The 23,336-nt window shown below is 33.9% G+C and overlaps 3 protein-coding genes and 1 long non-coding RNA gene across 7 annotated transcripts; all 4 read left to right on the forward strand.

Moving 5' to 3' along the window:
- Positions 1-1,744: 1,744 nt before the first annotated feature.
- On the forward strand, positions 1,745-2,385 carry LOC148924236 (uncharacterized). Its single transcript, XR_016130252.1, has 2 exons — positions 1,745-1,867; positions 1,949-2,385. It is a non-coding gene; the product is annotated as an uncharacterized LOC148924236 (long non-coding RNA).
- Positions 2,386-5,334: 2,949 nt separating this feature from the next.
- Positions 5,335-7,865, forward strand: LOC125190159 (iron-sulfur cluster assembly SufBD family protein ABCI8, chloroplastic-like). The gene is made up of 2 exons (XM_048087369.2): positions 5,335-6,846; positions 7,468-7,865. The coding sequence occupies exons 1-2, from the start codon at positions 5,416-5,418 to the stop codon at positions 7,684-7,686; spliced, it is 1,650 nt and encodes a 549-aa protein (XP_047943326.1). The 5' UTR covers positions 5,335-5,415; the 3' UTR covers positions 7,687-7,865.
- Positions 7,866-10,521: 2,656 nt separating this feature from the next.
- Positions 10,522-10,848, forward strand: LOC125191001 (uncharacterized). The gene has a single exon (XM_048088452.2). It carries the CDS (start codon positions 10,522-10,524, stop codon positions 10,846-10,848), a length of 327 nt encoding a protein of 108 aa, XP_047944409.1.
- Positions 10,849-15,862: 5,014 nt separating this feature from the next.
- LOC125190540 (heat shock protein 70 (Hsp 70) family protein) lies at positions 15,863-22,640 on the forward strand. Of its 4 annotated transcripts, XM_048087867.2 has the most exons (12): positions 15,864-16,052; positions 16,153-16,182; positions 16,325-17,562; positions 18,352-18,561; positions 19,585-19,695; positions 19,795-19,902; positions 20,384-20,584; positions 21,077-21,223; positions 21,297-21,425; positions 21,532-21,662; positions 22,052-22,226; positions 22,302-22,640. In XM_048087867.2, exons 3-11 carry the CDS (start codon positions 16,396-16,398, stop codon positions 22,113-22,115), a joined length of 2,268 nt encoding a protein of 755 aa, XP_047943824.1. In that variant the 5' UTR covers positions 15,864-16,052; positions 16,153-16,182; positions 16,325-16,395; the 3' UTR covers positions 22,116-22,226; positions 22,302-22,640. The 4 variants fall into 4 exon arrangements, with proteins under 4 accessions (XP_047943826.1, XP_047943824.1, XP_047943823.1 ...); XM_048087869.2 differs by lacking the exon at positions 16,153-16,182 and having other exon boundaries at positions 15,863-16,052; positions 20,423-20,584; XM_048087866.2 differs by lacking the exon at positions 16,153-16,182 and having other exon boundaries at positions 15,865-16,052.
- The last annotated feature ends 696 nt before the right edge of the window (positions 22,641-23,336 follow it).

Genomic DNA, 23,336 nt, shown 5'->3' on the forward strand with positions numbered 1-23,336 from the left:
TGGCCTACTAAACGGGAAAGCGGGAAAGGTACAGAAATATGCATGAGCACTAAACATGTAACAAACGTTTTGATCTAAACTAAATTAACTAAGAGCACCTGCGACTACAAGATCATGTTGGAGACTTTCTTAAAATAGGCAAATAAAGTGTAAAAGTAAAGTGAGGACCAATTTCTCTAACTAACACTCCTAGCAGGAAAGCTATAAAAAGGCATAAAGCAAAAAGAACTTCAAATCTGATAGAGCTAGCAACTTTATCTTCTTCATGCAATTAAACTATAAACAAGGCAAAATAGGATATGAAGCGCCATGGTCGAAATGAAATAGAGCATAGTCTGGGCTATAGTTTGCCATTGCGGATGGCCGCCCAAAGCCTTGCCCCATACGCCCGCCCTATGTATAGTCAGGACTATAGTCCACCATTGCGGGCACTTGTTTTATATCCCGCACTATGGTTTTCTAATTGTTTTTTATTTTTATTCCTATTTTCCACTATGTAAAAATACCATAGTTTATCTTCTTTTCTCACGCATTCTAATCTCTTTCCCAACTCACTTTCCATCGAAGACATTTGGTCATATAATCGTTAAAACTGTATTTCTTAGTATTGCGCGTTATACTTTTTTGGCTTTTTAATGGAACGGAGTTTTTCATGTTGTGGTCCCTCCGTCCCATTGAAGATCACTTTCATTTTTGATTTGTCTCAACCAAGATGACCAATTACATAAAATGGAAACACAATTATCTCTACTTTACTCCCCCTTTCTTACTTAAAATCCTCCTCTTAACACTTAAAATAGAGTGAACTACATAAATGGTACTTGATCTTTCACTTTCGCACATAAATGGTACCTGATCTTTATTTTATATCGTTTTTGGTACCCAGTGACAAAAATAACCCTAGGTACCAAATATGTGATTTTTTTTTATCATGGAGGATATTTTTGAAAATCTATCAATATATAAAGTGGGAGTTATGAAGAAAATTGCATAAATGCCACTCAAGGTGGTTTTGGCGGGAAACATTATTTTATGCGTGTAGTAGCATAGGTTAAAATTTCAGAGCATATTGTAAAATCAGTTTTGTCAATGCTTGGCAACTACCTTCTGGAGCACTTTTCACTCCTTTTCTCGGTAACACACAATTGAGGTATAGGTATAGGTGCAGGCCTATTACAATAGACAGATCCTATTCATGCATAGAATACAATTACAATTACAAAATGGAACTTTTTTTAATCTATTATTCTATCAATATATAAAGTTAGAGATTTTGAAAGGTAATTTTAGAATGAGAAAATGACATAGTAATGTCACGCGTGTACCACATTCAGTATATACTACCTCCGTCCCTAAAGAATATACTCCTACACTTTAAGTTCGACACGGATTTTAATGCAAAATTAATAAAGTAAGAGTAAGAGACAAAATCAGAGAAAAAGTAAATAAAGTATTGTTAATGGATAATGAGTCTCACTTCATTAGAGATAACAAAGTTCCAAAATTAGAAAATGCATATACTTGTGGGACTAAATAAAAAAGAAATACTCCGTACATATTCTTGCGAGAATGGAGGGAATATATCTATATCTATACATGAGTTGTATGTATGTCTATATGTAATCTGTACATATAAAGTTGTATGCATATCTATCTATTACCGAGAAAGCATGGCATCAGATTTTGGGAGGTACAATAATTTATTTCCTTTCACTGTTTATCTTCCCAAAAATTATGCTGAGATTCAAAACATTTTTTAAATCAATTATATGTTGGCTTACATTGGAAGTTTGTTTGAACTTTGAACCACTATAAATACCAGATACAAAATGCGTTTTCCCTGAAATGAGTACAACACTTTTTTGTGGTATTTTCTCTCTTGAATCTATAAGCTTTGATATTCATGATATTTCTTACAGATTCCGATTTTCTGATTTTCCGATTTCAGCATAGCAAGGGTCTTGGAATCCGGAGACAGCTCCGACGACGGGTGATGAGGGTGGCAAGGCGGCGTTTGGCCGAGAGAAAGTGAGGGATTTTGTTTAAAGATCCGATCTTTACCCGCTCCTGCTGGAGGTACTGTGTCTTGCTGCGGCGTGGAGACTGGTGTTCAGTGGGTTCCAACGAATAGAGATAAGGAAATGAGGGAATGGATGGAAGCGCAGGTGATGCGGCTATGCAGGCGAGGCAGCCGCGGCGAGGCGCCACTTTGGGGTTAAATGTATTAGCTGTAGAAGAAGATTGTTGTATGTATACGTACTACGCTAGCATATTAGTTTGGGCTTAGTGTATTAAATTTAGAATTTAATTTCTTTTTTATTAGATAGAACTATTATTGAGTTTTAGTTAGGACTACTAATACGTTGTTGTCTTTACATTTTACAATTAATTTTTTTAAGTATATTAATTTAAGTAAAAATGTTGAAAACTCCAATTGAATCTATGATCAATTCAAATATGTAATTATTCTATTTAATCAGAGATTATTTGAAATCTCAAATTATACAATTAAAACTAAAATATTCCTTAAAATATGAGATTCCAATTATTTTATATTCAATTGAACAACTAAGAATTTCGATTTTATCTTACACTAAGTAGAAAGATGCAATTCATAGTAATCAATCATGTTTCCAATTTATTCCAAATGATACAATAAATCTTCAATTGATCAATTAGAACTTCAATTAACCAAATTTCAGTTATATTAATTTATTTATTTTATGATTGAACACTTCAATTTTTATTTTCAATATATTCTTTTAGTTTGAATTGTTAATAGTGTATATACTAATAAAATGTACAGATCCCAACGACAACTAGATCGATATCGAAAATGAATGCATTTCAATTATATTGTTATGTGACATGTGGAAGTTATGACAACATAGCTTAGTATTAAATTAATAATTTTAAAATTTATAACTATATTGAGGTGGATAAATATCTTACCTAAAACCATTTATTTTAGTATATCAAGATTTTGATATCCATCATGTGGTATATATATAAAATTGTGTCGTAGACTAATTTTTGGATAAAATGAAATATATTTGAAATCTAAATAGTTAGGGCATCAACAATAGGGTAGACTATAGCCCGGATTATGCATGCATACAATGAGTGGACTATAGCCCGGACTATCAGGATAATTGCAGTGCATCAGTGAACAACATCCTTCTTTTATCTTGAACTTCAATATCCACTTCTATTCCCGTAAGGAGAGGATGACTATAGAGAAGATATTGGTTTTTTTTTCCTATTCTATTGCTTCTTCTTCAAGCTATAGAAAGAGAGTTAAGCCCGAAAGAATTTTTTGCATATCGCTTGCATGAAAGAATTGGTGAGAGTGTTTTGTTATTTTGTATTTGCGGCGATTATTCCAACAATTTGTTATTCAAATCTCACTCATTGCTTACTTTTTCTTTTTTTTTTTATATCTTATTCTAATTAACAAATATTTACTTCTATATTTTATTCTAATTAACAAATATATTTTTCTCCATGAATCTCACAAATTAAACATATATTGAATTGTGTGTCGAATATGTATCTTTCTCATAAAAGTCCAATAAAAACCAATATACTTTTTAATGTGAACGTAACTATATTAATGTATATTTCTTTTCAATTATTTACAATTCGTTCTCATTAGTTAAAAATCATAAGGCCCGTGCATAGCACGAGTGTTAATACTAGTTTCAATTAAATGGCAAATATGTGATTATTTTTTCTTCCTTTCTTATTTCTTTTTTTCTTATTTAGTTCCTTCTTCTTTATTTTTTCTCATTTTCTTCTTTCTTTTTAGTATTTTATCTTCCTTTCTATTTTTCTTTTTTCTCCTTAATTTATGTTTCTTTCTTCTTTCTTTTTTCTTTTTTTCTTCTTTCTTTTTAGTATTTTATACACATAATATCAATAAAAAACAAAATACCTAATTAAATTAATTATTTAAAGTAATAAAATTAATTGAATATTTTTTATTAAATTATTTTATACTCATTTTAAAACACCTAACTAATAATATTCAACTTTTATATCATTGCAATTCACAATGTTAAATTTTTATTTAGGCTATATTGATTAGTTATTAATTTAATGTAAAATAATAATAATAATAATAGTAGTAATTATTATTATTATTATTACTACATATTATTATGTGATTCATAATTTATATAATTATACTACAATTATTTATTAATTACTACTCTCAGTTTTTAGTATTATAATAATATTATTATTATAATAATTAAATAAAATTATAATTATAATTATATTTAAGTATATTTGAATGATATTAAAAATGAATTAATTATTAATTTATAACATAAAAATAATAATATTAATATTGATTAATAATAATAGTATAAAGAATGAGGAGAATTAAAGAAGATATTATAATATCACTTTTGGTACTTATTTTATGGATGTCCAAAATACCCTCTATGACATAAATGGGAAAATATATTTGTTTAAAGGGCATTTTTGGAAGAAAATTGCATAAGATACCAAAAATGTGATTTATAGGTACAAAAAACGATATAAAATAAAGATCAGGTATCATTTACGTGCGAAAGTGAAAGATCAGGTACCATTTATGTAGTTCACTCCTTAAAATATAACTGCATAAAATTCCGTGCCGACCAAGAAAAGAGTAATCTTCCTTGGGATGGAGGGAGTATTAAATATTGTTTCAAATAGGAATTTTTTTTTTAGATTAGGACTAGAGGATCATTTTTTTTTTTTATGAAGCATGTGTAATGATATTTTTTTTAAATTATTTACAGTTTGTATTCATTAGCCGAAAATTATTTGGTCCGTGCGTAGCACGAGTGCTAATACTAGTATGGACAAACTTTTGGCTTTATATTTTTCAGATCTTGTGCAAAATTTAATTAAAGTACCTCAACCTCGCAACGGACATAAAATGCCCCTTGACTTTTATCTAGTACTCCTTTTGTTTCACCGAAATGACTCATTTTCCTTTTTATTTTATACTATCTAAAATGACTCATTACTAAAAATAAAAACCTCTTTTATCTCTACTTTATTCTCTTCTTGATTAACATACAAAATTAAACTATACACCCGAAGAAGTTCCTTGAGACCATCTCTTCCGTTTTCTTCATAAATGAAACATGAAAATAATAATTTCAATTAGTATTACCCAATTAGTAAGTGATCCGCAATACCTCCAGCAGAATTAAGTTATAGGCACGTGGTCAGCATACGACATTAACGTAAAATCTCAACAAGAGCCACATAAAAATTAAAAAAAAAAACACAAAAACATGAATATAATTTATTACAGAAAATTATTAAATGAATAGCGACAAAACAACAATCCAGAGTGAAATATTTCCGTCTTCATCTTGAAGCTGAGTCGCCTCAACACTCTGACAATCCTACCGCATGGCCTCGCTTCTCAACAGCGGGATTTCGCCCTTTTCGTCGCAGCACGTTTCTGAATTCCCAAAGGGCCCTCTTTTGCACTCAATCCCCAAATCCCCTATTCTCCGAAACCCCAATTCAAGAACTTCCTTGAAGATTAGGGCTGATGTCGGATATGAGCCCAAGACCACAACCGATTCTCCAGGTAAGAAATCCTTAGACTCATCATCCAGCGACGATGACCCACTTCAGAAATTCTTGAAAAGAGATTATAAGTGGGGCTTCACGCAAGAAATTGATTCTTTCACAATTCCTAAGGGGCTTTCCGGAGAAACTATTAGGTTAATTTCTTCAAGAAAAAATGAGCCCGATTGGATGTTGGAGTTCAGGTTAAAGTCATATGAGAAATTTGTTAAGATGAAAGAGCCCTCGTGGTCTGATAATCAGTACCCCAAAATTAATTTCCAAGATATTTGTTACTATTCGGAGCCCAAAAAGAAGCCAACTTTAAATAGTCTTGATGAGGCTGATCCAGAGCTGGTTATGTATTTTGAGAAGCTTGGGATTCCGTTGAATGAAAGGAATAGACTAGCTAATGTTGCAGTGGACGCCGTTCTAGATAGCGTTTCCATCGCGACTACTCATCGGAAGACTCTAGAGAAGTCCGGTGTTATCTTTTGCTCGATTTCAGAGGCTATTAAGGAGTATCCCGACTTAATTAGGCAGTATCTAGGCAGGGTGGTGCCTGCTGATGACAATTTCTATGCTGCTTTGAATGCAGCCGTGTTTAGTGATGGTTCGTTTGTGTATATACCGAAGAATACCAAGTGTCCAATGCAAATCTCGACGTATTTTAGGATAAACGCCATGGAGACAGGGCAGTTTGAGAGAACCTTGATAGTTGCAGAAGAAGGAAGCTTCGTGGATTACTTGGAGGGCTGCACTGCTCCCTCTTATGATACGAATCAGTTGCACGCAGCTGTGGTGGAGCTGTACTGTCATGCTGGTGCCGAGATCAAGTACTCCACGGTTCAGAACTGGTACGCAGGAGACGAGAACGGGAAAGGAGGGATATATAATTTTGTTACCAAGAGGGGACTCTGCGCTGGTCCTCGATCAAAGATTTCATGGACTCAAGTGGAGACCGGTTCTGCTATCACTTGGAAGTACCCTAGTGTTGTCTTGGAGGGTGATGATTCTGTTGGGGAATTTTATTCTGTGGCGTTGACGAATAACCATCAGCAGGCGGATACGGGGACAAAGATGATACACAAGGGGAAGAATACTAGGAGTAGGATTATTTCAAAAGGGATCTCCGCTGGGCATTCGAGAAATTGCTACAGGGGGCTTGTCCAAGTTATGTCCGGTGCAGATAACGCTCGAAATTCCTCACAGTGTGACTCGATGCTCATAGGTGACAAAGCTGCTGCCAACACTTATCCCTACATTCAGGTAAATTCTTGGCTTAATTTTCTTTTGTGCTATATGATCTCTTTATTTATGTGTTACTCTTTTGTTTTATCCGCAATTTCCTTAGTCAGATTGATTATTCTGTGTCAAAGGTTGGTCGGGATGATGATAGATGTTTTCCAGACTCTCCATGTCTTTTTTGAGTTTGTATTATCTGAAATAATTGTTTTGGAATTTGTTTATATAACATTATTAAAAGTAATTATATATGCTAGAGAGTTTTTCCTCTCAATATATGGCTTGTATGAAACCTGCTGGTGTGTGAAACTTCCTTATGAATTGGTTTAATCTTCTGTGTGATATGTGAAAATATCTGGTGTTTACACTCTTGGATCAGAAGAAGCAACTAATATGAAATGGCATCAAATCGCAATCCTTTATCTCTTGTCTCGATGTTGTTATTAAACTTCTTGTTCTTGATTATTTGTAAACTGAGGCTGGAAGTTTTGTGAAATATTGTTAAAGGGAGAAGGCGACATAATATGGCTAAGTTAGAGTTGTTTGGTGTTCATTTTTTCAATGCAAGTGATACTAAATTGGGAGGTTCTAACGTTGGAGAGTCCGGAACAATTTGATACTCATTGTTTTGGTTTATGTCAACAGGCAAAAAACCCGAGTGCTCGAATTGAGCATGAAGCAACGACCTCCAAAATTGGTGAAGACCAGTTATTCTACTTTCAACAGAGAGGTATCGACTATGAGAAAGCTATGGCTGCAATGATCTCTGGTTTCTGCCGGGATGTGTTCAATGAGCTGCCGGATGAATTTGGAGCGGAGGTAAACCAGCTCATGAGCTTGAAACTCGAAGGATCAGTTGGTTAATGAATCGTTGTCCCTGCTGTGCTGTCGTAATATGTACATCTTACTTTGTGAGTTTTGATCCTTCAGATTTGTAATCCTCAGCTATATTTAGAAATGGACGCAAACAAGATATATGTAAAGGTACAAAACCACACAAGCCGTATTCATGTTACAGTTAAAAAGATCATATTCTTCTTACAGTTGAAAGATATGTCAAATTAATTGAAGGCGTATATTTGAATTCACAATATGAAATAAGTGTTACTCACTCCGTCTCACATGAATATGAACTCTTTCTTTTTTAGTCTATGCAACAAGAATGTGCACTTTCTAATTTTGGAAACTTTTTTTCTCTAATAAGGTTGGACTTATTCTCCACTAATAAAATTTTAATTACTTTATTTCTCTACCTCTTTTATACTTTACCAATTTCGTATTAAAACTCGTGCCACGCAAAATCAGTTATACATTGCTGGGCCTTTCAATTTGGGCCGATAAGTAATCTCTTAAATTTAGTCACTTTTTATTTTGTTGTTGCATAAGCTGATTATTGGTTGAAAAAATCAACTTTGGGTAAAATATGGTATTCTCTAATCTGGCAGATCTAGCAATCTCTTAATTAAAATAACTATTCATTTTAATTTTCATTTTGTGATTGCGTAAATTAATTTAGGGGTATTAATTGAACATACCATCAACTTTGTGCAAATTTTAATGGTTCTCATGAAAATCCAATACAAATACACACGAAATTAAAAGGTTTAGGTCAAGTCTTATTATATTCATGTTCTTAATGGGCTGTGTTCGGGTAATCTGTTAAAAATTATATTACTACTCTCTAATTTAATTATTATTTTAATTAAATTTTTCAACAAATTTGTGCTTTATTTTATTCTCTAAGTTCTTGTAAATCGGATTAATATTGGATTTTTATTGTGTTCAATATCAGGTTTTAATTGTGTACTTTAGGTTCAAGTTTTTATCGTGTCGCATCAACCTTTATTACATCAAGTCGATAACAACTTTGTATCCGATGTGGGTCTTGTACGGATTTGAAGGTAGCAGATCAAATTTGTTTTTGAGTTTAGAGTTTTCTTAATGAACAAGTTCGTGGTTGATCCGGTAACAATCCAACCCTCAATTTAACAATGATTCAACATCAACTTGACATCTCCATGTTGGACATGATGGAATTTAGAAGCTAAAATGGGAAGAATGTGCCGCTATTGCGTGAGGGAGAGAGGTATTTATAGCGGAGGATAAATTATTTAGACCATCTTCAAGGGTACACTAAAACCTAAAATGGGATAGGTATTTAGCTCCAATAGTACTCAAAAACCAATCCTATTTTTAGTTTTTGAGAAAAATATACATATCTTTAGGTTTACACTAAACCAAAACCTAAAAAATTCTCAAATTTTGTGAGTAAAAAAAGCATAAAATAGAGAATATTCTTTTAAGTTTGAGTTTAGTGTAAATGGTTGGAGTAAAATCAATATTAGTGTGAGATTTACACTAAAATGGGTTTGAGTTTAGTGGAATGGTTGGAGATGCTCTTAGTACTAAAAAAATTCATAAAATTTTGAATTTTCATTATGTTAAATAAATAAAATTTGGTAAAAACTACAAATCACACACACCTAGCGTATGTCCGTTGTTATGCACTCGTGCTTTAATTGGGTAAGAGGCACGAGTGCATGCACGAGCGAGATACAACAATGCATGGGCCGTGAGTGCGTTTCGCACTTGGCACACCCACATTGGTGTTTTGGCTGTTTCTTTTGGAGCGAGCCGATCTGGCTATTTTACCAGAAGGTTCATATTGAATGAATATTTTGATGTAGGAGATAAAACAGTGACATACCCCCACAACCAAAAAGTAGCGGTGCTTAAAAGAATGCCGGCAACGGCAACATCACATGGCTACCCTTATTATTATTATTTGGTTATAATTTAATTCCACATAATAACAAAAATTATTGGAGTTGACTATGGAAAAGAGGCATGGGCTCAACTCTCTCATGTACGTCCTTATGGGGCCCTGGCCGAATCTATGGTTTGAACGATGGCTCTATATGTGAGTGTGTAGAGAGAGAGAGTGGTGAGAGGCCAAAACGACATGTTGACTTTGGAGGAGTGGGGACACCTTCTCATGATGTCAGAAGTCACAAGGACTCTGGCAATTAAACTTTAACACTAATAACCATTTTAAATAATGTAGAAGATAATGACGTTACTTGGATTGATTAATATTGCATTGCTTTTTTAATTTCACACATTTCTACTCAGCCCAAATGTAGAGATTATAGATTTGTTAATATTTAAAATGAGTAACTGAGTTACGTGTTCTGATTTTGACCCCTCTCCCTCCCCCTCTACTAAAGTATTGCTCTCACCAACTAATATATGTAGTGCAGTGTTCTACTAGTATTTTGCTAAATTTTATTGCTACTATCATTTTATTACGAAATTTGCTAACTCCCATTTCTAAATTAGCACTAGGAGTCAATGATCACTACCTTTATTTTATGTACATTATTGTTAGAACCATACCCTTGCACACCAAAGCAATTGAATTAAAGAAACCAAGCCTTACACACCAAAGCAATTAAATTATTGAAATTAGAATTGACGCCAACATCTTTTCCTGGCCTATTTGCCCATGGCCAGCTCATTTTCTTACTCAAATTCAACCCATTAATTATTGTAGTATGACACTCCCTTGGATCACTCCAATTAATTCGGCAATTCCTAAGCCTGCATTTCACTATAAATACGAACCACCAAACTCTAAAACATGACCAAATAAACTCTCACTCAAAATTCCTCTCCTCAAACATTCTTGATCTCAAAAAAATGGGGGTGAACAGAGCATACTCCTACTCGAAGATGGAGAGCGAAGATGTGGAGGAGGTGAAGCATCGGCGCGCGCAGTTCTTGATCTACAAGTCTCTGCAGAAGGCGGAGGGGCGGAGGCGGCCGTCGTGGCTGCGTGTGAAGATGTTCAGGTTGAAGATCAAGATTGGGAAGAGGCTGAAGAAGGGCTTCTCATCAACTTCGACGCTCTTCTTTTCTGCCAAGGCCGATTTCTACAAGCAGATTGCCTTTCTGCTCAAATCTTGCAAGCATTTGTTACATGCTAAGCAGGAGCCCGTCGGCCGGAATCTTCACCCAATTTTCTGAGACTTTTTTTTTTTATTATTGTTTTCTTTTTTCTTTTTATGTCAATTACTTGGTCAAGACATAAGTGCAATGGGGCATTCTTGGTGCAGAATATTGGAGTATAAAGTTAATATACACACATATATAGCTTAAGAAGTGGTTAATTAGTTAATTTGTTTGAATATGTTGCGTGTAAGGAAATGTACTTGTATTTCTTGTCGCTAATTGAGGCGATGATTAGTGAGGTTTTGGGTTGAATTAATTGGATAAGTGGATGATTTGAGGGCGTGCCTTAATTTTGAGGGAGATTTTAGATTAATATAAATGATAAATTTGAACCAATTTTGCGAAGAATTTTTCCATTCTCAACCTAGGAACCTCCGTATTCAGGAACCAGATGATAACATGCATATATGGCTTTGTCCTCAAAATATGACATTAGATACATCTACATATGGTTGCACGTCAACGAGGGACGCAGAAAAATTAAATAAAATTATATACATTTGAATTTAAATATAGTGAAATAGTGTCTTTTCATTGTTAAGACTAACAGTTTGTCCACAAATTTTATTTCCGCGACGAAATTTAATTTCAATATGTATACCTTTAGTTTAAGAGTGACCTCCACAGAGATAGAGGGATGAGGAAGAATTAAATAAATATGCGTTGGAAAAGGAGACAGAATGGGTGAGAGGAAAAATATTAAATATAAAGACTAAAATAATCCTTGAGACTAAAAGTTACTGTATCTTTATTGTTTAAAAAGAGAAATTGAATTAAATAAATATGCGTCGGAAAAGGAGAGAGAATCGATGAGAGAAAAAATATTAAATATAAAGACTAAAATAGTCCTTGAGACTAAAAATTATCTTTATCGTTGAAAATAGAAAAATTTGATATGATAGGCCTAATGTTTAGAAAGAAAAATTAATTAAAATATTATTAGTGAAGAATGGGTCACACTTCATTAGAGAGAATTGAATTGTTATTAGTGGAGAATGAGTCTTCATTTAAAAGAAAAAAAGTTTCTTGAATAAAAAAGTTTATAATTTTAAAGTATTGACCAAAAATGGAAATAGTTTCTATTTTTGACATTTTATAAAAAAGGCAAAAAGTCCTAAATAGTGTAAAATATCTCAGATGTAATTAAGTTTTTGTGTAAAGCGATTTTATATTAGATACCCGAAATGCGCTAACCTCGTTGACCAAATTCATTACCATTTTCTAGTAGCACAACACACAAAATTCATTCACATGACCAACGTCCACATCGGCTATTTATAATTACTATATCAAATATGGGTGTCTTTTAGTATTCATATACCATAACTATGATATTGAAAAAAAACTTGAATTGTCTTCAATGATCTCTATATGTTTACATTAATTCAATTTTCATAGACAGCTGCAAATTTTCAAAGTAGGCCTATATGCTGGGCATGTCACGAGGTATGGCTGACTTTGGAATTTTAGTGATTTTCCACGATTTGGCTTTTCAAAGACATTAAAAAATCTGCCTAATATTTGGCCGGCCTAAGTCCTAGCATATATAGACAATGTCGTATACATGCTGCTTGTTCCATGCTCTCAAAGGTTTTTCTTTTTAATAGTAATTCTTTAATCTAATTCGGCATACTTCGTTACTCCTAAAAGCTCAAAATCAATTCATTTCCACTACAAAAATGCAACGGATCATTGTTGGGCTGATAGTGGGACCAAGTTGATGGGGTTGAGTTAGTAGATTTGGATATCATTAAATCATTTCATTTTACAAATCAAAATATGTAAAATCAAAATTCAAAGACTTAGTAACAGCAAGTGCTACGCGATTATTGTTAACAATCTCGATTCAAAATGCAAATGGATCCGGTTCGAATTTAAGTGTTTAGTTATACACAAAAGTAGGGTTGTTGTGAATGCAATAAAATATGCCATGCAGCCATTTACTATTATTTTGTCATTATGAAATATTTGTCATTATACATTTTATTTTATTTGTATTACATTTAACCCTAATTTTCATATTTCATTAATTCTCTTCACTCATATATAATTATAAAAGTATACTACTCTTTCCATTTATACGTGGTAAGTGAATCTCATAATTCAGTAAATTATTACGCTCATTTCTATTACATAACTAATGGAATATATTAAAAGTAAAATCTTCATTACATTAATTTTTTCTATCCAATTTTTATCCATATTTGTAAAAACTTGTATCGAGTTAAAGTTTTCTACTTCATTTCTGCAATATAATGTGTCTTGTTTAACTCGATACAAGTTTTTACAAATATGGATAAAAATTGGATAGAAAAAATTAATGTAATGAAAATATTACTTTTAATAAAAGTGAAACCCCGTTCCATTAACCAATTCCGTTTGCATTGAAACAATTGATAATGGATAGATTAGAGGCAGTAATGGTTAAGTATGTATGTAAAATTTAGAAATTCCATTAGATATTGTTGTTTGAATCAATTTAAATACTAGTAATCATTATCGGGTTGGGGGATGGAGTTGTGTCGGTGAGAATGAGTTACCGAAATGAATAATGGTCGGTGGATGAAGCAAGGTATACAACCGTACAGACAAACAATTTGAGCAACCAGCTTGCTAAATGCTAATTAATCATTATATCCAAGCCTGTTTGATTTCAGACTGGGATATGGAGTAGCAGTTTTTGGGCATGTTACCATATTTATTCCTACACATACACATGTGCTTTTATAAGTATCTATATTCCATATGCCACATGGTTTTGCAAATTTTTTTCTTTGGATTCATCATTCATGAATCACAACCGCTGACTCTTATGTCTATCTGTAAACCCAACGTAAATCTGGATCTGTCGATTTTCAAATCTGGGTTGGGGTGATGGCTTTAGGGCTGCTGCTACTTGGTTTTTGGGCTTTATTTGAGATATGGTGGGCTAAAGTAGATAGTATGATTTTGTTTTATCACAAATGGGCCGATTTGTATTCTCCCTATCACTATATACAACAATATATACTTTCCTTTTTTATTTATAGAATGTGTTCATTCTAATTTTGCAAATGCTTTTATTTATAATAAAGTAAGACTCATTAGCCACTAACTTTTTTTATTTTATCTCTCTCTTTCATTATCACTATTGCATTAAAATCCGTGCTTAATAAAAAATGCATCATATTCTTGTGGAATAGATGGAGTATTAATTTGGAGGAGTACTACATTTCTTATATGAGCATTATGCTCATTTAAGACACAATCTGTTTGTTTTGTTTTTTACGTTTAGTTTGATTCTAATAAATTAAAAATATAATAATTTTTAGATTTATAATTTTTATAAAAAAAAAATTAAGCTCAATTTGTCATCTCTATTCATTTATTTAAAGTTATAGAGAAAACAAAAAAGTTGAGTTTAATTTTTATTAAAATTAAAATATATTAATAGCTAATGTATAAAATAAAACAAGTAACGCTAATTGTGCTGAACAAGCGTGGTGCTCACATAATTTAGAATTCATAATATTAGCCCAATTACGTAAATGAATTTGTCAATTGAATTAATAAATTATGAACTAATATTATTTTAAAAAATATTACCAATGCTAATTTCAAACTAATGTTAATTATGTTAATCATTGAAAATTAATGTATATACTAGAGAATCAATTATTAATCAGATTTAAAGAGTTTTGATGTAGTATTATTGTTTTGAAACAATAATAACAAAATACTGTGTTTAATATTAGTTTTGAATTAATAATGCATATGCATTTGTATTACTAATTCAGAATTAATTTTAATATAAATATTAAAGTCCACATTTATTTCTAGAATAAAACATTAATTTGATTAATAAACTTTATCTTTCAATTATTGTGTGTTTTTCTTTGTATCTAATGTAAGCATGCATATGTTTATTAGCTAGAAACCAGTTTTAAGTTTATATAATCAGTACTAATACATGTCCTCCATGTAACTATGATTGGATAGGAAGCACTTATTATGTTTGGTCTCTATTTATGCTTGTAAATATTTTATCACTACTACGCTTCTGTAGATATTAGATCACAATGCTCACTACGGAATAGGTTTATCGTCAAAATAGGTCAAGCTTGTAGTAGATATTTATACTCCTCTGTCTCCAAATAATTCGACCCAGTATTCTATTTCGACCCGTCCCACATAATTTGTCTCACTTCACTTTTATTATTTTTGGTAGTGGACTCCATATTCCACCAACTCATTCCTATTCACATTTTATTATAAAACTAATACTTTAAAAGTGGGACCTACATTCCACCAACTTTTTCAACTCACTTTCTATTAGATTTTTTAAAATTCGTGTCGGGTCAGAGTGTCCCAAATTATCTAGGACGGAGGGATTATAATTTATGGTAGATATTCGACTACTACGCTTCCATAGGATCTTTGATGTAGGATTATGAGTATGTTTTATCGGTGTTAATTCATGATGTAGATTTTTTTAATACTATGCTTGCGTAAGCTTGTTAGTCTACCGACTAAGGTTAGTATTTAGCTTTCTAGTAATTCCTAAAGTGTGTATAACTTTTGAATACAAAGTGAAATTCAGTCTTTGTAGGCTGTAGCCATTGAAAGGATTGAAACTTTGAAATCGTAATTAGATTTATCCATAGTATGTGGTCTGATCAAAACATGCTAAGAATAATGTTTTCATTTTGCAGCTCCTTTGTCAAAATACATAGAATCTAATTTTATTATTTTTTGTATTGTTAAACAGTTATGCATACTCGTGTAGTTCAACACTTTCAGTACTCTCTCCATCCAAACTTAATTTAGTCATTTATTTTGGTATAAAAATCAAAAAATTACGTCGAATGAAATAAATAAAAGATAAATTATACTAATAGGAGAGGAAATAAAGTAAGAAAGAACAAGAGAATAAAAGAGAAAATAAAATACTCCTTATCATAGAAGTAAATATAAAAAATAGTATCCATAAATTTTTTGTTTTAAGAGTAAAATTCGACTTTTCAGCTTTTGCTTCAACCATCCAGATACTAGTAATATTTGTAGACAACAAAGTTAAGGAAATTAATATAAGCAAAGTATCTTACCAAATATTCTTCGCCATTGATTATCAAAAAATTCATTTGTGGACTTGCAAGAAATTAAGGGTATTTTTTCAATCATCCGTCTTCTCCTCAAGTTTTAGGGTTTCTGATTATATCTTTCCGTCTATCGTAGCAGAGGTATATTTCTTTCTCAATCCTCTCAACTTTAATTTTCGCAACCACATTCGCTTGTTTGGGCCACGTATTTATAAACACACAATTACTTTACCATGTGCAGATGTTTGGCTAATGCTGCTAATTGTAATAAGTATGTTGCAACAGTTTTTAGAATTCATTTCAAACAATATGAAATTGATATCTATACATGATGAAAAAATGCTGTGTGAATAATTGTATTTATTTTGCATCATGAGGTCTGAATATTATGTGTGGCTGGTATTGGGCTGTAGGATTTGAACCTGTGATTTTGGTGTGGAATTCCATGTAGTTGGCCTCAAGTTAAGGTTGCTACAATATCGAAATGAGTGTACTGGGGTTTGACATCGGAAATGAGAACCTTGTAATAGCAGTGGCTAAGCAACGAGGAATTGATGTCTTGTTGAATGATGAGTCAAAACGGGAAAATCCAGCAGTGGTTTCGTTTGGCGAGAAGCAGAGGTTTTTGGGCTCTGCTGGGGCTGCATCCGCAACTATGAATCCCAAGTCGACTGTATCTCAGGTCAAGAGGTTAATTGGTCTGAATTATAGTGAGCCTTCTGTGCAGGATGACCTAAGATTGCTCCCATTCGAGACATCGCGAGGACCTGATGGAGGAATACTGATTCACCTGCAATACTTGAATGAAAGACACACTTTTACCCCTGTACAGATTTTGGCAATGCTGCTTGCCCACCTAAAGCAGATCGCAGAGAAAAATCTTGAGATGCAGATTTCCAACTGTGTGATCGGTATACCATGTTACTTCACGGCTTTGCAGAGACGTGCATATTTGCATGCTGCACAGATTGCAGGGTTGAGTCCAGCAAGGCTGATGCATGACTGTACTGCTGTTGGACTGGGTTATGGTATATACAAAGAGTTTCCAGACAGGGGTCCAGCAAATGTTGTGTTCGTAGATGTTGGTCATAGTGATACACAAGTTGCTGTTGTATCATTTGAGCCTGGGCATATGAAGGTACTATCCCATGCATTTGACAGCAACTTAGGAGGAAGAGACTTTGATGAAGTTCTGGTTAAACATTTTGCAGCCATGTTTAGGGAACAATACAATATTGATGTTTATTCTAATACACGGGCTTCTATTAGGCTGAGAGCAGCTTGTGAGAAATTGAAGAAAGTTTTGAGTGCTAACCCAGAGGCACCGCTGAGTATTGAGTGCTTGATGGATGAAAAAGACGTCAAAGGATACATCAAAAGAGATGAGTTTGAGAATTTGGCTGCTCCATTGCTGGAAAGGATTAGTATTCCATGTCAAAAGGCTTTGCTAGAATCAGGTTTAAGTGTTAATAAGATTCACACAGTTGAGCTTGTTGGGTCAGGTTCTCGGATACCTGCCATTACAAAGATTATAAATTCACTTTTTAGAAAGGAGGCCGGTAGGACTCTGAATGCAAGTGAGTGTGTCGCTCGTGGCTGTGCCCTTCAATGTGCAATGTTAAGCCCCATATTTCAAGTGAGAGAGTATGAGGTTTGTTTTATGCGGCTATTCACTTGCATCTTATATTTTGCCTTTGATATTGAAATTTAATTATTGTTTTGAAAATATTTATTGTTAGTATGCCTTGAATTTGTATAGTTTGCCGCTAGCCAAAGGGGCGACGCCCCTTTGCCGGGGTCGGGGGGGGGGGGGGGGGGGGAGTGCCCACGGCCCGACGCTATGATATATTTCTGTTTTAGGCCCTAATTGTCTTATTGGGCCTAGCCCGTCGTCTGTGTGCCTATTTATATATAAGTAGGGCAAACAATCTGAATAACATCTATTATCCGTTTCCTTTTCCTGGCCGTGGACTAGCCAACACAACGTTGGTGAACCACGTAAATTTTGTGTCTCTTTATGATTCTGTTTGTCTCGATTACACAATTGCTCTATTATGTCACAACATGCATGTATGTATGCATCAGTTCCCAATAGTTGCTCAAATCACTCTATGATGATATTCCAGAACAGTGGTCTTACAGTAACCAATGAATTAAAAAATAGGAAACTGGACCCAGGTTAGCATCCCACTACTCTGTCCTGTGCCCGTACAGCCCTCACCCACTAATCTTACCTGCAAACCAGCTTACTGAAAAAAGAGAAATAACCATATGCAGAAATTGAAAAGAAGAATATGTGTTGCCTTACTTGAAATTGTATTCATCTCGCACTCGCAAGCCTTATAGTCTTGATTAGAGAGTAGAGCCCCTGTAGAGATCATGAAAGCTAATGTTCTCCTAGTCACTCACAGGACTCTAAATATCTGCCCCTTATTTGCAGGTAGAGGACTGCTTTCCTTTCTCAATTGCATTTGCATCAGATGAAGGGCCAATCCGCTCAGCTGACGGAGTGTTGTTTCCAAAAGGCAATCCTTTTCCAAGTACAAAAGTTCTTACATTGTACAGAAATGATATATTTCACATGGAAGCTTACTATGCAAATCAAAATGAGTTGCCTTCTGGTGTCTCAGCAAGAATCAGCTCTTATAAGGTATAACTCTATTAACTTATTCAACTACGCAAAACAACCAACTCTTTTGAAATACTAAACAAGAGGAGGGAGGGGGGGGGGGGTGACTTTTAAGTTGATTTTCAAGCTGTCTGCTACTGCTTCCCAGAAGAGTGGAATGTATTATATTTATTCTTGCAATAAGAAATCTACTATAGTGGCCTGTTCTTATGGTATGATTTGGGAGATTTGGTTGTTTATGATGGATATGTTGCATTTGCATTCAGAATTAATGCTGGCATGATATAATAAATTGGACATACTTTTTGTTGGATCATGGGTAAATCATTAGAAAATAGTCAATATACTATAGTGACAGTATAGTGATGATCCACGGCAGAAAAATTACACCTGAATACAATGCTTGAACCTTGACTTTGGTTTCTGCGACAGTATCTGGTGTCTAGCTTAGTCGCCTACACGATGCACTAGTGCAACTTGATGGGAGATTCTCTTAATCAGAGGGACTTGCAAACTGGAACCTTAAGGAAAGAGTCAGGAAGGGGAGCCCTTAAATTCTTAACTAGTGCAACTAGAGACGTTTCTTTTCGGCACGAGATTTAAGAAATTGTGTTAAAAGTGAGTAAGAGAAGGGGGAATAAAGTAGGAAGAAAAAATGTAGAGAGATGAAGAGAGAATAAAGTAAGAGAGAGTAAATTAAGAGAGAAGAAAAGTTTGTGCTTTTTGCTAAAATAGGAAATGACTCAGTTACAGTGGGACAACCAAAAAAGGAATACGACTCAGCTACAGAGGGACGAAGGAGTAGTTGCTAATATGGTGAAGCATTTGAACTTAAAATACTTAAAGCCAATAGCCAAATTATATACTAAGATACTTGAAGATGGTAGGTTTAGAGATTCGGGCTGTGCACAAATTTTAGTCTGCTTTTTAGATTTAGAGGTTCGTGTTGTTCACATATTTCTTTGTCTGCTTTCTAGGTTTGTTGTTCTTCCTTTCTTTTATTAATGTATCTGATCAGAATATCTTGATACTCTTTATCTGAAGATATCTATTATGCAGATTGGGCCATTCAGAGTTCCCAATGAGGAGAAGACAAAGATAAAAGTCAAAGTTGAGCTAAATCTGCATGGAGTCATCTCTATAGATTCTGCATCTGTAAGTGTGTGCCTGTGTGTATTTTTATTAAAAATTTCGTATTAGGAGCCTTGATAGTGTGGTGCCATGTTTTATAGAACACTATACATCTCTATGCAGCTGGTAGGTGATCATGTGGACGATTCTTCTGGACACAACAGCATTGATGCTCACTCAAATGTTGACCCTAGCAATTCCGAGTCATCTAAGAAATCAAATGGTCCTCTTGTAAGTCCAATTAAACACCTATTAAATGACTCTTAGGCTGAACGACATGATAGTCTCCTCGTGAATTTTTTTTTGAATACTTCTATAGTATATATGACATGGATTACAAGTAATGACTCCTTTGATATATGTGGTATAATGCTTCATCAGGCTTACGGTATTACCATTTGTCTCTTTTGTTGTTCTCTTCAAGTGCTCTGTTTTTGGATTACCCTTGAAACATGAATATGGAAATTTTCTCTATAAAAATGATAAAATCATTTCATCTATTGCTTCTAAATTCTAATCATATAGTAATGACTGATGAATACATTGAAGTTGATCTTAGTATGATAAAAAAAAAGGATTCTTTGAATTACTGCAAAATTTGGGCATGATGAGTGTTCACATGATTAATCAAGTGAAACTTATTAATTTCTTCAAATTCTAAAGCTAAAATGAATAAATGATTGTCAAAATATTATGGTTTCCCATATTATAGGGTCATGAGATGAGACGGCTAATGGCTGTCAGACGACAGAATATATTGGTGGATGAGAATATATATGGTGGGATGGCACCTGATGAGCTCTGCCGAGCTCAGGAGAAAGAGCTACAATTTACACAGCAAGACATAAATATGGAAAGGACCAAAGAGAAAAAAAATGCACTGGAGGCGTATGTATATGAAACGCGAAATAAGGTGCAGACGTGCTTCTCTTTGTATGTTGTTTTGTACTCTTATATGTTACTGGGATTCTTATTGATTCAGCTATCATGACAATGTTCAATTAGTATTAAATTTTATGAGAATAGTGCAAGTAGCATAGACTTTGGTGTTTATCTCCATAACTTACTGTGAACTTGAATAATGGTGAATGCTAATAGGGCTCCGTAACTTACTGTGAACTTGAAAGTAGATGGTCCATAATTCGAAAAAAATGATATCCATTTGATTGAAGGTCAAATGCTAGAATACTTACCTGCACTTAAGAATGACTGCTGATGTCCACCTTTTATAGGGGCCTGTAGTGTGTTGACATTTGATTGTCTTTAATTGGTTAATTGTCATGGATGCAGTACTCTTGCACGAGATTCTTAATTATGTGTTTCATCTTTGAATATGTTCTAGTGCCGTACTATTATCCTTTTTGGATGTCTCATAATACTTTGTTTAATATTATTATGTTAACAGCTTTTAGATACATACCGGAGCTTTGTCACCGATTTCGAAAAAGATGGAATTTCCAGTAACTTGCAACAAACTGAAGACTGGATTTATGGAGATGGAGATGATGAGTCAGAAAATGTTTACACTGAAAGGTTACAGGATTTGAAAAAGGTTTGTTGAGTTTTTTTGTTGTCTTTTCAACTTTGTTGTCACTATTTATTTATTATTCTCCATATTTAATCAGATTGTGGATCCAATTGAAAATCGATACAAAGATGAGGCAGCCAGGGAACAAGCCACTAGAAATCTATTGAACTGCATCGAGGAGTTTCGGGTGGCTGTAGGATCACTTTCACCAAGTGCAAGGGATGCAGTACGTCCCTTTAACATAAAATCATTTGGATTTGATTGGTTATGATACTATGTCCGTCTAATTCTGGAAAATATTCACTATTATCTTCGCTTTGATCTTTTTGAAGGTTATTAGGGAATGCCATAAAGCAGAGATGTGGCTCCAAGAGAAAAAACAGCAGCAAGACTTACTTCCTAAGAATGCAGATCCAGTACTTTGGTCGAGTGAAATCTCGAGAAAAGCTGATGCTCTGCATGCGTATGTCTGGGACTCCTATAGTCACTGAAACAAATAGTTCAGGCCTGTTTATATATGGCTACTCATACGTGGACTTTAATATGTTTCTCGTATTTTCCACCTGCCTCGAATTTGATGCTCTTTGACTGAATAGACGTAAATTAAGTCTGCAATCATCACGAAATTACATAAAGGGGAATTCCAACTCTCTGGATAACATTGTCTCATAGTATAAGCCTCCTTCGATTGTCTTAAGGCTGTAATTATTTCTCTTCATTATTTTCTTGTAAAATGATCTTCAACATCATATATTGCATTCTCTTCAAAAATTAGGGGAATTTGTAGGAATTGCTTTGCTTTGATTTTATTATCTTAATGCCAGTCATTTAACTGAGAAAATGTGTTTTCAGGGTGTACAAACATGTGACAGAATCAGACTTGAGAGGTAAACGGGATGATATGGAAGTTGATTGACGATGTGCACTTGGACAGGACTCTTTGATTCTACGAAACCTAGTCCAGGAAAGCTGTTATGTGGATTTATGGTGTTTTTGCATGGTCGGCCATCCTTGTCACCCAAAATCTGTGAGTCTCTCTCTCTCTCTCTTGCCATGTGATGGCAAACCTAAAGCTACTGATGGATATTTCTGTGATTTGCAGAAGCTGTTTGCTGAATCTTCAACACAGTTGACATAGTTAAGGTCCACTTTAAGTGAGACCAGTTTGCCATATTTTTCATCAGAGTGCTACTTTCTATAAGGAATGAATAATATAATGGTGTGGTGTTTTTATAGGCAAAGTGTAATATAAAAGGTTGTTAAGCTGTCATCCCACTTTTGGTGATATCAGATATGGAATGAACAATGGGTAAAAACACGAGGCTTCACATGGTTCCTTGAGCCTTGTTTGTCACTTCTTACACAAGATTGCTTCAAGTGTGTTGAATTGAATCTCAGTTTAACTCAAGTCTTAAATATCAAGATTCGTTTTTGAAGCACATTCTGCGGCAATGAATTGTTTTGCATTTTTTTAGCAACTTGTCGTTGTCATATTCATTAGTGAGTGTGTGAAATTGAACTACTGTTATAGATATACCAATTGTTTAGTTTCGTGTTCATACATAGAAAATATGGGTTTTCTATGTAATTTGATATTGAACGACACCTGAAAAATCAATCATATTATAAATGATTTAATCTACGAATATTCGTTAATAATAAGACTTGTTAACTTTTATGATTTTTAATGAATTAATTTGGTTATTTATGTGTTAACTAAGTGCATCCACAATGGGGCGGAGGATGTGACGCCCTAAGCCCCGCCCTATGCTCCGCCACATCAGCATTCTATCCTCCGTCACTTTTACCTGCAATGGGGCGACTATAGCCGGTCCTAAACATTTTATTTATTTTTTGAATATTTAAACACTACAAAAATTGGAAAAAACAACTTCATTTCATTGAAAGTTCAAATATACAGTACGAAATAAAAAAAACTACAAATTCTCAATGGTCGTGGCACTTCCAAACTTCTTCAATCATGTCTGTCGTTCATGAGCGCCGCATGGTCTTGTTGGCTGCGCATTGAGGTCTGTGCATTGAGGTTTGTCTAGCTAGAACCTCACCGAAGTACATCGGTAATCCTCGAGCGACAGGTGGGGTCGCCGTGTTGGAGCTAGATCCACCTTCATCATCG

This window comes from Salvia hispanica, chromosome 5 (assembly GCF_029641045.1).
Source record: "Salvia hispanica isolate PSC_SH4W2 chromosome 5, Shi_PSC_v1, whole genome shotgun sequence".
In the NCBI taxonomy this organism is placed as follows: domain Eukaryota; kingdom Viridiplantae; phylum Streptophyta; class Magnoliopsida; order Lamiales; family Lamiaceae; genus Salvia; species Salvia hispanica.

Excerpts from the sequence above, each read along its gene's own strand:
- LOC125190159 (XM_048087369.2), top strand. The coding sequence starts at position 5,416 with ATGGCCTCGCTTCTCAACAGCGGGATTTCGCCCTTTTCGTCGCAGCAC. Across the intron at positions 6,847-7,467 it reads ACACTTATCCCTACATTCAG|GCAAAAAACCCGAGTGCTCG; the intron begins GTAAATTCTTGG and ends TTATGTCAACAG.
- LOC125191001 (XM_048088452.2), top strand. The coding sequence starts at position 10,522 with ATGGGGGTGAACAGAGCATACTCCTACTCGAAGATGGAGAGCGAAGAT.
- LOC125190540 (XM_048087867.2), top strand. The coding sequence starts at position 16,396 with ATGAGTGTACTGGGGTTTGACATCGGAAATGAGAACCTTGTAATAGCA. Across the intron at positions 17,563-18,351 it reads TTCAAGTGAGAGAGTATGAG|GTAGAGGACTGCTTTCCTTT; the intron begins GTTTGTTTTATG and ends CCTTATTTGCAG. Across the intron at positions 20,585-21,076 it reads TATATGAAACGCGAAATAAG|CTTTTAGATACATACCGGAG; the intron begins GTGCAGACGTGC and ends TTATGTTAACAG.